At 29.7% G+C, this 12,780-nt stretch overlaps 2 protein-coding genes across 2 annotated transcripts; both read right to left on the bottom strand.

Moving 5' to 3' along the window:
- Positions 1-3,845: 3,845 nt before the first annotated feature.
- LOC106762783 (putative F-box/LRR-repeat protein At4g15060) lies at positions 3,846-5,279 on the bottom strand. The gene is made up of 3 exons (XM_014646851.1): positions 4,368-5,279; positions 4,202-4,261; positions 3,846-3,968 (listed from the first exon to the last, which is right to left on the bottom strand). The coding sequence occupies exons 1-3, from the start codon at positions 5,277-5,279 to the stop codon at positions 3,846-3,848; spliced, it is 1,095 nt and encodes a 364-aa protein (XP_014502337.1).
- A 2,270-nt stretch (positions 5,280-7,549) lies between these two features.
- LOC106762792 (F-box/FBD/LRR-repeat protein At5g53840-like) lies at positions 7,550-12,780 on the bottom strand. The gene is made up of 3 exons (XM_014646863.1): positions 11,851-12,780; positions 11,649-11,743; positions 7,550-7,679 (listed from the first exon to the last, which is right to left on the bottom strand). The coding sequence occupies exons 1-3, from the start codon at positions 12,778-12,780 to the stop codon at positions 7,550-7,552; spliced, it is 1,155 nt and encodes a 384-aa protein (XP_014502349.1).

Here is a 12,780-nt window from a genome sequence, read left to right on the forward strand (position 1 = left end):
TATATATATATATATATATATATATATATATATATATATATATATATATATATATATATATATTAGTGTGAAATCATAAGTTTGAAATAATTATCAAAATTGTTATAGTATCTAATAATATTCAACATAATCTTGGTACCGGCAATTCGAAGTAAAGAACACCAAATTACCATCCTTTCTTCCTTACAATGCTCTCAGTGGTAGTAACATGGCAAGTTAATCGTTGAATTAATAAGAAAGGAAAACATGGCATATTTTAAGATAAACTAATACCAAATACAAAAATGTCAAATTCTCCAGTGTTCATTTATGTGGACGAACTTCATAAACCTTCACAAAAACACAACCCACATAAAAAAAATCATATTATTTAATTAAGTCATCTAATGTAATGTTAGCACAGGCAAGTGTGTAATCCTCTAGTCTTTCAAGGGTTTTCATTCACGGCGGCAGTATAATACTTGGATTTTGAAACATATCCTCTTCTGGCCAATCCTACACAATCAGAGCAAACATTTAATGGATACTGTGATTATTTTAAATAGTTTACGTAAGAATGCAGACAAGGGGAGAAGAAAACACAGAACAAAAGTAACTCACGAGTATAAAGTCTTCAATGTTGATTTCTTGAAGAAGTGGAAGATCACAACTGGAGGAGACCTCGTGAAAGGTTAGACAACTTCTGATAGCTAGATGGGTGAGATTGGGAGTAGAAAGCACAATCTTGTACATCCCTTCGCAGTACCTTTTCATGGTCAAACAAGAAAGGTTGGGATTTGATATGCTGAGGACTTCGGCAGCGTTGCTCAAAGAACACCCCAGAAGCTCCAAACTCTTCAACAAGAAACAGGATGAAAAGGGTTCAGCACACTCACCACTGTCCCTTGCGGTGAAGACGACATTAATGAGACTCAAGGTTTTGAGCGCAGGTAGTTCTAGAGATGGTGGAAGTTTCAAGATAATACGTTTGGAAACAGCGAGAGTGAGAGATGTGAGAGAGGGTGAAGAAAAGACAATAGGTATGGAATAATGAACAGTTTTTGCAGATAGGTGATAGAGATAGATTCTCAAATGTGGGACAGAATGCAGAAGAGGAATGAAAAGGTTGAGAAGCTCTTGTGCTGCGACGCATGCATCGAAATAAAGACGATGCAAACGAATGGAAGTGTCTCTATGGGAGAGAACGTGGTGGACAAACTGGTTGTAGTTGACTTGGTTTTTGAAATCGCCGCGTCTGAAAGAGAGATTGGTGAGAGATTTCCAAAGGTTCTTCCATCGTTTTGATAAGAGAGAGGTTCGAACTGCGGTAGATGTGTCCAGAAAATGGATGATATGAACAAGAACATCGTCGGACAACGCAGTTATCAAGTCTGTTTCATCTTCCCTCTCTTTCTCACTTTTCTGATTCTTCTTGGTTTGTGTCTTCAACTCTACCATGGTTTCTTTCTCTTCTTCTATTGTTGAAAGGAAAAGAATTGTTAGATTCATGAAATAGCTAACATTTATAACCTTCCTAATCGAACGCCAGATTTAAGGAATCTGACAGCGATTTATCTTATCTTTTCATAATAGATAATTGAGAATATTAAGGTAGTTGAAAAGAATTTTATATTTTAGATCTTAAACTATTGCCAGTTAATTTTAAAATTAATTACGTTAAATATATTTGAAACATTTTGTGTTGGTTAAATAGAGTAGTTAGCATTGTAATGTTAAGGTAGTTGAAAAGAAAAAAGAAAAAGACACTTTCAGATACAATTTTTTTTTCAAATATTTGATATTGTTCTTCTTTACCTTTTATTTGTTTTTAAACGTGTTTTATGAATATTTTCAGTTAGTATATTTTTATTAAATATTTTAATCAATATATCAATTCATTTTAAACACATAATTTTTTATAATTTTGAGTTGTTTACTTTTAAAACTTTTATTTGTTTTATTTGTAGATTAATTATTTAAATTTATATTATCATATCTTTCATATTTTTAATTATATTTTATATCTTAAACTATTGTCAGTTAAGTTTAAAATTAATTACGTTAAATATATTTGAAACATTTTGTGTTGGTTAAAAAAGTAGTTAGCATTGTAATATTAAAATAAAAAATAATAATAGTAACAGAAAAGATAAAACAAATATATTATTACCATTAATTTTTTGAAGTATAATATTTAGTAAATAAAGTAAATATTGAAAATCAGATTATCTTTAAGATAAAAGTATAATGAATAAATATAAAATTATTTTTTAGGTTAGACATTAAGAATTTAATTTATATATAAAACTTTTTTATTATCATTTTATGGTAATATGGTAATTTAGAAAATTATATTTTAGAAATCACAGTATTTTAAAACAATAAGACTTTATTATTTTAATGATAAAATATTTAAGTATAGTTAGAGATATCATTAAAAAAAAGTTTTATTATTTAAAAAAATTGTTTTAAAATAATGAAACTTTATTATTTTAATGATAAATTTTTTTAAGTATAATTAGAAATATAAAAAAAAATTCATTAATTAAAAATACTCTATCTCTTTATAAACTCTTTTCTAAAAGTTCTTTTCCTTCTCTATATTATATATATATATATATATATATATATATATATATATATGGACTTGCTAACTTGTATACGTCTGTTTTTTAGTTGGTACATTTTAGTTATGTGTACCGAGTTTTAGTAGATAAAAATATCCTAATATATCATAGATTTAAGTTTTAAGTTTTAAGACTAAGGGTATTTTAATAATTTTCATTCTCAAAACTAAAAAATAAACCCCAAAGCCTTCCTCACCTCCCTCATTCCTCTCAACCCTTTGTCTTTCATCTATCTCATTCCAACATTTTCTTCTGTCATCCTTATGCTAGTCTCAACTGAAAAAACACTCGCGATTAAACAATTTACTTTTATAAAGAGATGAGTCATTGACATATTCGCCTTCAAATAAAGCTTCATTCAAGATCTCTTCAATCTTATCAACTTTACTAACCTCTCTAATTTCATCATTTGCGGATGTTGAATCATCATCTCTAAAAAAAAAAAAACTTCTAGATTAATTACCAATTTCTTCAAATGTCATCATTATGCTTGTGAAAATTAAATAAAATTAGATAAGAAAAAAATTATAAAATGACAACTCATTATAAAATCATTTTTTTTTTGTAAGAAATTGTTTAACAACTAGTGTTTCTGATTTTTTTCTAGGCCAATTACCAATTCCTATGAATGTCATTATGCTTGTAAAAATTAGATAAAATTAGATAAGACAAAAATTATGAAATGAATAATAAAATAATTTTTTCAATTGGACAGAAAAAATGGTGGAGTGAGAGACATGAAAGAGAAAAGATTGAGAGGAATGAGGGAGGTGAACAAGGTTTGGGAGTTTCTTTTTGTTTATTAGTTTCGAAAATGAAAATTATTAAAATACCCTTAATCTTAAAACTTTAAAACTTAAAATCCTTCATATATTAGGATATTTTTGTCTACTAAAACCCGGTACACATGCCAAAATGTACCAACTAAAAAACAGGCATACACAAGTTAGCAAACCCCGTATATAGTGTTAAAAAAAAAATTCAGACTATAATTTGATTCTTTAATTTATTGTGATTATTTTTATTAAATCTTAAGTACAAATAGAATCTTCGATTAAACATATATAATAAAAATTGGAAATAAAATACCAACTGATTTTAAATTAAAGTAATTTTTTAATTTATGAACTTACATTTGAAACTAGTATAATTTTGTGCAAATCTATAAATATCATTCACCTTTATTGTTCAAATTAAAGAATGAAGAAGCCTAAAAAAAAATTGCCACTTTAAGCTTATTTATCTTTTATAGAACCAAATCGCTATAGTTCGGAAATATGCAGTTCCTTTCTGAAAGGCATTAATGGCATAATCAACTTGTATCCAAGCCAAGGGAGTTACCATATCTCTTTCCTGGATTATCTGCATTTAAACGTAACAACTAAGATATTAGTATGGTAAATAACCTCCATTAAATACTAAGAATGAAATATAAAATGAATTAATATTAAAATTTGTACAAGTATTATATACCTAAGAATACAGAATAGAGGTTGTAAATATAACTTTTAAAAATTTATGATCTCAACTTCCGTCAGTTGAGAGTTCTTTAGTAAGTACTTCATCAATATTTCTTTTTCTTGAAAGTTTTCAACCTTCAATGTCTGTAGTCTAACAAAGTTCGGAGATTGAAACGTATCATCTTCTAGCACAACCTACACAATCAGAGAAAACATTTAATGGATACTGTGATTATGTTAAAAAAATTGACGTGAGAATGCAAACAAGGGGAGATGAAAACACAGAACAAAAGTAACTCACCTTTAGAATTGCTGCAAGGATGCACTNAGAGAGTATCAATATCTTNGNATAGGANAACATTNNCAGCAATCTTAGANNGACTGCATGAGAAGCACGCNTANTGGTCTCAATGTTNGCTTCTTCAAGAAGTGCAANATCACAAGTGGAGGAGAGCTCATGAATNTNCATCCANCTTCTGATAGTTAGATGGGTGAGATTCGGAGTAGAAAGCACAATNTTGTACNTCATCACTTCGNNGAACCTNTTCATGNTTAAACGAGAAAGGTTGGAATTTGATATGCTGAGGACATTGGCAGGGTTGGTCAAAGAACACCCCATAAGGACCAAACTGGTCAACAAGAGACAGGATGAAAAGGGTTCAGCGCACTCATCATCGTCCCTTGCGGTGAAGGAGACATTAGTGAGACTCAAGGTTTTGAGCGCAGGTAGTTCTAGAGATGGTGGAAGTTTAAAGATAATTAGGTTTGAATGAGTGAGAGTGAGAGATGTGAGAGAGGGTGAAGAAAAGATGATAGGTATGGAATAATGAACTTCTTTTGTAGATTTGTGATAGAGATAGATTCTCAAATGTGGGACGTAATGCAGAAGAGGCTTGAAAAGGTTGAGTTTTGCTGCGACGCATGCGTCGAAATCAAGACGATGCAAAGGAAAGGAAGTGTCTCTATGGGAGAGAACGTGATGGACAAACTGGTTGTAGTTGACTTTGTTTTTGAAATCACCGTTTGTGAAAGAGAGAGTGGTGCGACATTTCCAAAGGTTGATCCATCGTTTTGATAAGAAAGAGGTTCGAACTGCGGTGGCTATGTCCAGAAGATGGATGATGTGAACAAGAACATCGTCGGGCAACGTACTGATCAAGTCTTTCTCATCTTCTCTCTCTTTCTCACTTTGCTGTTTCTTCAACTCTACCATGGTTTCTTTCTCTTCTTCTATGGTTGAAAGGAAAAAAAGTGTTATTAGATTCATGAAATAGCTAACATTTATAACCTCCCTAAACCAATGCCAGATTCAAGGAATCTGACAGCGATTTATCTTTTCATAATAGATAATTGAGAATATTAAGGTAGTTGAAAAGAAGAAAGAAAATTATATACTTTCAGATACAAATGTTTTCAAATATTTGATATTGTTCTTCTTTACCTTTTATTTCTTTTTCTACAAAAGTTTATTTTTTATACCATGTAATGTTTGTTAAATGGATAATGATATTTAGAGAACATTTTTTTACAATATTTGAACATTGATTATGTGTCAATTGGTAAAAAATTACTCCACAATCAATAATAATAATCATAAACATTATTTTGGAGTAGAGACATAATGAATGTTCAAATGTTGTAAAAACAATGTTGTCTAAATATCATTATCCTTGTTAAATAGATATAAGGTGTGTTGAATGGTGTTAATATATTATTTAAAAAATAGTTTTTTTAAGTTTTAAAATATAATTTAATTTTTAAAAAATAAAATATTTATTATCAATATTTAAATTTTTAATACAAATAATTATAGCAAATACTTTTTAATATAAAAAAATATAATGGTTTCATTTGTATCAATTCATATTATTTTATTCGTTTTTCTTTCTTATAAATTTATAGCATACGATAATTGATAATTGTGATATTAAATATGGAATGAACCCTAACTATTAGATTAAACTAATAGGTAATAGTTAAAAATATAGAAATAGAAAATATAGTTAAATTTTCAGTACATCAAAATAATAAATATAATTATATTTATAATTGAAATGATCTGATATTTATAATAATGTTTATTAGCTTCTAAAATAAACATAAATTAAAAATTAATTAGTATCTTTTGCTTATTTAAATACTTATTGTTATTATTATTCGGTGAACTTTATTTACATTGTTTGCAATTAATAATTTTAGATATGTTTATTTTTAAACGTTTTTTATGAATATTTTCAGTTAGTGTATTTTTATTAAATATTTTAATTAAAATATTTAATCTCGTTACTTTTAAAACTTTTATTTGTTTTATTTGTAGATTAATTATTTAAATTTATATTATCATATCTTTCATATTATTAATTATATTTCATATCTTAAACTTTTTTCAGTTAAGTTTAAAATTAATTACGTTTTATATATTTCAAACATTTGCTTTAATAAGGTATTTGTTAAAAGAAGTAGTTAGTATTGTAATATTAAAATAAAAAATAATAATAGTAACAGAAAAGATAAAACAAATATATTATTACCATTAATTTTTTTTCAATTATAATATTTAATAAATAAAGTAAATATTGAAAATCATATTATCTTTAAGATAAAAGTATAATAAATAAATATAAATTTATTTTTTTACGTTAGACTTAAATGATTGATTTAAAGTGAATTTGTGACGGTTGGATTTATTGGGTTTAGAAATTAAACATGTTTAAAATGTGATTCTTAGTTGCATAAATTATTTTAGATGTTCTAATGTTTATTCATAAAGCTAAAGTTAGAATTTTATTAATTGATAGCATGAAATTGAATGGTCAAAAATGGTCCAAGGCTCCTACGCAATTTTGAAAATAAAGAGATGGCTAAAGTGCAATTAGAGAAAAATTTGGACTTCTGTGTAATTTTGAATAAAATAAAAAGGGTTGAAATGTAATTTTGGACAAGTTTAAATCTGTTATATATTTTAAAAGATATTTTAGAGAAAATATATCTTAAGATATTTTACTTTATATGGTTAAATAATTACCTTATTTAATTATATCAATAAATATCAAAAGATAATATTTGCCAAATCTTTTTGAATCTAGGAAAGATATTATCAAATATTCTCAAAAAATGATTAAATTAATATTTGAAAGATATTAGATATAAGATAAAAGATTTTATCAACAAAATATTCAAAGTCCAAGCCCAATCAAGCCTATATATAGAGACTCATTGGAGACAAAAATTATACTTTATTCATCAACCACCTCTCACTTTTATTTCACCATCACTATAAAAAAGAAGGGATTTACCCACGACCTAAATCTCTCGGTTATGACCAATAGTTGTCGGTGAGTACAATTTACTGTCAGCCTTGCGATAGCCAAAAAGTCGTCGGTAATATAGTTGTCGGAAACATTACCGAAGGCCTAAAAGTTGTCGGTATTATCGAAGGGCATAAAGTCTTCGGTATTACCGAAAGGCATAAAGTCTTCGGTATTATCGAAGGGCAAAATCCCTCGGTAATGCAAGGCGAAACTGGATGGCATTAGCGACGACTTTAGGCCATCGGTAACGTGCATTGATTTTTTCAGTGCAATTGTTTTTTGCATTATATCCAAAATCAAACCTGCAAATAAACAATAAATAGTCCCAAACATCAATTCAAACATCTAATTCATATAGGCAATTCATCAAATGCAATCCTTCAACAAAGTTTAAAAATAAAAAACTAACTTCAATATTTGGAAATATAATTCTAAGTTCTATGGTCTTAAAAAGTTCCTAATGGCAAAACAAAGTTTGAAAAAAACCTAACTTCAATGTTTTCAAAAGTTCCTAAATGTCTAATATTCATCATAATCATCAGAATCATCATGATCTTCTTCTTGCCCAGGTGTGGTCTAGGAAGGCTACTGAGGTGGGCATGGCTAATGGAATGATGATGGGACGGACTGTCCTTACTGAAGTATCAATGTCCTGACAAGATTTTCAAGATTGTTAAATCTGACTCAAAAGGAACCTAAGAAATGTAGTAGAATAGATTTCAAAAGCAAAGATAGAATTAAGGAAAAATGCAAAAAACTAGTTATGACTGAATTTTCATGTAAAAATTGGCCTCGTACAATGACTAATTCGCATATTTTCAATTCAATGCACAATTGGCTCATGAAAATTCATTCAAACAAGTTTAATTATGCTTATTACAACTACTCAAGGTCAATTTGCACGAATTTATTGCCTTTTATGCAATTCATGTTCACTTTATTTTTCTGATTTGCCTTTTCTGATTTAAACAACTCATATAGCTCAATTCTGTTTTTGACTAGATTAATGAGTAGCAAGCAATTCAACAGGTTAGTTTTGTAATTTGGAAGATGAGGAAAAGGTTTACAAAGACTCAACAATTCAACATTGAGAGAATCAATCAAATCCATGACAAAAGAGAAAAATCAGTGTGTGTGTTTGAATCTATAATTTAAAATTTATGATTGAGATTACGCATCATTAATTGGAGTAACATGATAATTTAATAGAGTGGAAATCAATGATAAAATCTCAAACATGTTACAAATTTAGCAACACATAGAGATGGAAAAGAACAAGTCAAAGTATGAGTAATTCTATTTTTTCAGCATCAGAATATAGTTTACTCTGTTTTGAATCTATCTTTCAGTCACCACAGGCACCTTTTCATATTGTTCTTTGCCCTTTACTCTCCAAGAAATAATGATGCAACCACCAAACCGTTGCTGCAAATGAATGATTACAGCAAACAAAGGCTCACCAAAGGAATGACTATATCCCAAGCAGTGGAGTAATAGTCTGCAATTTCTATTGTAATAATATTACTTTATTATTGCAAAAGAATGTTACCCAAGGTTTATGAAGGGCATTGATGAGTATAACGTTCCATTTCTTGGCAACGTTCCAATTCTTGGAGAAGTTTCATTTTTTGCCAATAGTTGTTTTTGCACCTAGCTCTATAAATAGAGCTCTTCTCATTCCAAAATACATACACAAAAATTTAAGTTTTCTCTTCCATCCTTAACAAAAATTATTCTTAGTTTTCTTCTATCTTTTATTATTTCTAATTCTTATATCCTGGGTATAAACTCTATCAGAGTTTCTGTAATCTTCGAATACATCTCGAGAAGTTCTTGTTGTATCCTAAGATAAGTCTTTAAGGATAGTGATCTACACGTCTCAGGAGATTGCGGTTCGAGATTTTGTAAGCAATTTTACTACAATTTCATCATCATATAAGGATGAGCCATCCACATACACAATTGAGATAAGTGTTAGGCAGTTTTTCATGTTTTGCAGCACCCTTGAAAGGAAAGAGGAAGTTATGTGGTTGAAGACTTTAAATGCAAACTAGAAGATGAAAGATATGAGTGGATGATGCTTGGAACGCAGTGTTGCCACACCATTTGGAGATGCTCCAAAAGCTCACACTCACTCAAGATGAGACTCACAATTAAGAGAGAACAATTCAATTTCACTTTATGCAGAGTTTTAATATATTCAAAATCTGAATTTATAAGTGAGGTTCAACTTAATTAAGACTAACTAATGAAACATTATAACCTTAATTATATTATTGAAAGAGTTCAACTCACAATACAGAATGCATATACTTTGATGCCATGTTAATCATATTTTAAGCATATGGCATTAATGCATGCAGGTGGAGGACCTTCTAAGAAATTATGCAAATGTCTACACATTGAGAGTTAGAATGCCAATATCCTCAAATCTTAGCAATTCAAGAAACTTCACCACAAAGATTTCTCGTTACAATAAAGTGGTAAACATACCTAACAACATCCCAAGAATGATGTTGTTAAAGGTCCATCACAAAAGAAACAAAAAAAAGTCAGATAAATGTTTCTTTTGCGATAAATTTGGACACATAAAGAAGGATTATATGAAATATCATGTTTGGCATTCAAAGAAAAGATTACCTAAACTATCAGAAGACAACTCATACTGAAAGATAGATCTATGTGAGAGATGACAAATCAGTAGAGATGGAAGTCATAGGATGTTTTAGACTACTATTGTGTACTAGCTTTTTATTTTAGATTTAAAAGACACTTCAAATGTACTGTCATTTAGGCGGAATTTGATTTCATTTATTTATTTGGACAAATTATGTTAATTATGCTCGTTTGGAAATAATGAACTTAGATTGTTTTTAAATTCGATTGTCGTTTGAAAATAATCTATATATTCTCTTTGAGGATATTGAGTTTGAAGGGTAAGAACAAGGATATTGAGTTTGGGGGGTAAGGATAAGTGTATATATATATATATATATATATATATATATATATATATGTATATGGTCAAACCAGTTAGAGATCATTAAGCATTCTGAGACACAATATTGCAAGATGCTAGTTGGTGGTGTGGTTTCTTGGTCCAATACCAAGTAAACTCTTATGGCTTTATCCACCATGTTGCAAATTTTGTAGCATCCTATGAGCCATCAAATTAAGGTATACGATTGATATTTGTCACAGGATTGCATATTATGAAAGAAATTGAAAGATCGCTTAGGTTATACTGTGACAACAAATCCGTTAAGAAAGAATGGGTGGATGAATTTCCATAGAACATTTAAGGACAAATTCCTTGATGGTATATCCTCTTAATAAAGTTTTTACTCCTACGGTCTTTCATGAACATATTGTTAATATAGGTGTTTTACAATTTGAGGAATCTTTGGATCGGAGTTAGTCACTTTTGTGTGTTTATGTTTTATGTTTTTCATGTATACATAAATTCTTATGGACACTTTTTTTGTTTAATAAATATATGATTTATTATGTATATTAAGGTTAATGTTCAAATCTCACCCGTTGAAAATAAATGTATACATGTCACCTTCATGTAATTTTCATGCTTACATTTCATAATGAATTCATGTCAGTTGGTTCTGTCAACATTAGTGATTCTCATTTTTTATTGCAATTGATACAATGAAAAATGTTTCTACATGCAAATATAATCAATGAACAAAATGTTTATATATATATATATATATATATATATATATAAAAGCTAAATTTAAAACAAATTATACTTGTTAATCCTATTAATTAGTGTCAAATCATAAGTTTGAACTAAATATCAAAATTGTTATAGTATCCAGTAATATTATAATCTTTGTACCGGCAATCCAAAGTAAAGAACACCAAAATTACCATCTCATTTTGAAACTAGTATAATTTCGCGTAAATCTATTCATATCATTCACCTTTAATGTCCAAATTAAAGAATGAAGAAGCCTAAAAAAAATTGCCACCTTAAGCCGCCTTATCTTTTATAAAACCAGATCGCTAATTCCGAAATATGCAGTAATCAACTTGTATCTGAGCCAAGGGAGTTAGCATGTTTCTCTCCTGGATTATCTGTAAATAACCTCCCTTAAATACTAAATACTAAGAAGAAAATATTCAAAATGAATTAATATTAAAATTTGTAAAAGTATTTATCTACCTAAGAATATGGAATAGAGGTTGTAACGAGGTATAACTTTCAAAAACTTATGATCTCAACTTTGGTCAGTGGAGAGTTCTGAAGTATGTACTTCATCAAAACTTCTGTTTCTTGCAAGTTTTCAACCTTCAATGTCTGTAGTCTATCAAAGTGCGGGGGTTGAAACAAATCATCTTCTAGCACACCCTACACAATCAGAGCAAACATTTAATGGATACTGTGATTATGTTAAAAAAAAATTGACGTAAGAATGCAAACAAGAGGAGAAGAATCACAGAACAAAAGTAACTCACCTTTAGAATTGCTGCAAGGAAAAACTCAGAGAGTATCAATATCTTTGCATAGGATAACATTTTCAGAAATTTTAGAACGATTGCATGAGAAGCACCCATAGTGATCTCAATGTTGGCTTCTTCAAGAAGTGCAAGATCACAAGTGGAGGAGACCTCGTGAAAGGTTAGCCTACTTCTGATAGCTAGATGGGTGAGATTCGGAGTAGAAAGCACAATCTTGTACTTCACTTGGAAGGACCTTTTCATGGTGAAACGAGAAAGGTTGGGATTTGATATGCTGAGGACTTTGGCAGGGTTGCTCAAAGAACACCCCAGAAGGTCCAAACTGTTCAACAAAAAACAGGATGAAAAGGGTTCAGCACACTCATCACTGTCCCTTGCGGTGAAGAAGACATTAGTGAGACTCAAGGTTTTAAGCGTAGGTAGTTCTAGAGATTGAGGAAGTTTCAAGATAATACGGTTTGAAACAACGAGAGTGAGAGATGTGAGAGAGGGTGAAGAAAAGACGATAGGTATGGAATAATAAGCAAATTTTGTAGATAGGTGACCGACAGAGATTCTCAAATTTGGGACAGAATGCAGAACAGGAATGAAAAGGTTGAGAAGCTCTTTTGCTGAGATGCATGCGTTTAAATCAAGACTATGCAAACGAATGGTAGTGTCTCTATGGGAGACAACGTGGTAGACAAACTGGTTGTAGTTGACTAGCTTTTTGAAATGGCGGCGTCTGAAAGAGAGAGTGGTGAGACATTTCCAAAGATTGTTCCATCTTTTCGATAAGAAAGAGGTTCGAACTGCGGCATCTGTGTTCATGAAATGGATAATGTGAAGAAGAACATTGTCAGGCAACTCACTGAGCAAGTCCCTCTCTTCTTCTCTCTCTCTTCCAGTTTTCTGTCCCTCGTTGGTTTGTGTCTTCAACTCTACCAT

The sequence above is a fragment of the Vigna radiata genome, chromosome 1, assembly GCF_000741045.1.
Source record: "Vigna radiata var. radiata cultivar VC1973A chromosome 1, Vradiata_ver6, whole genome shotgun sequence".
Classification (NCBI taxonomy): domain Eukaryota; kingdom Viridiplantae; phylum Streptophyta; class Magnoliopsida; order Fabales; family Fabaceae; genus Vigna; species Vigna radiata.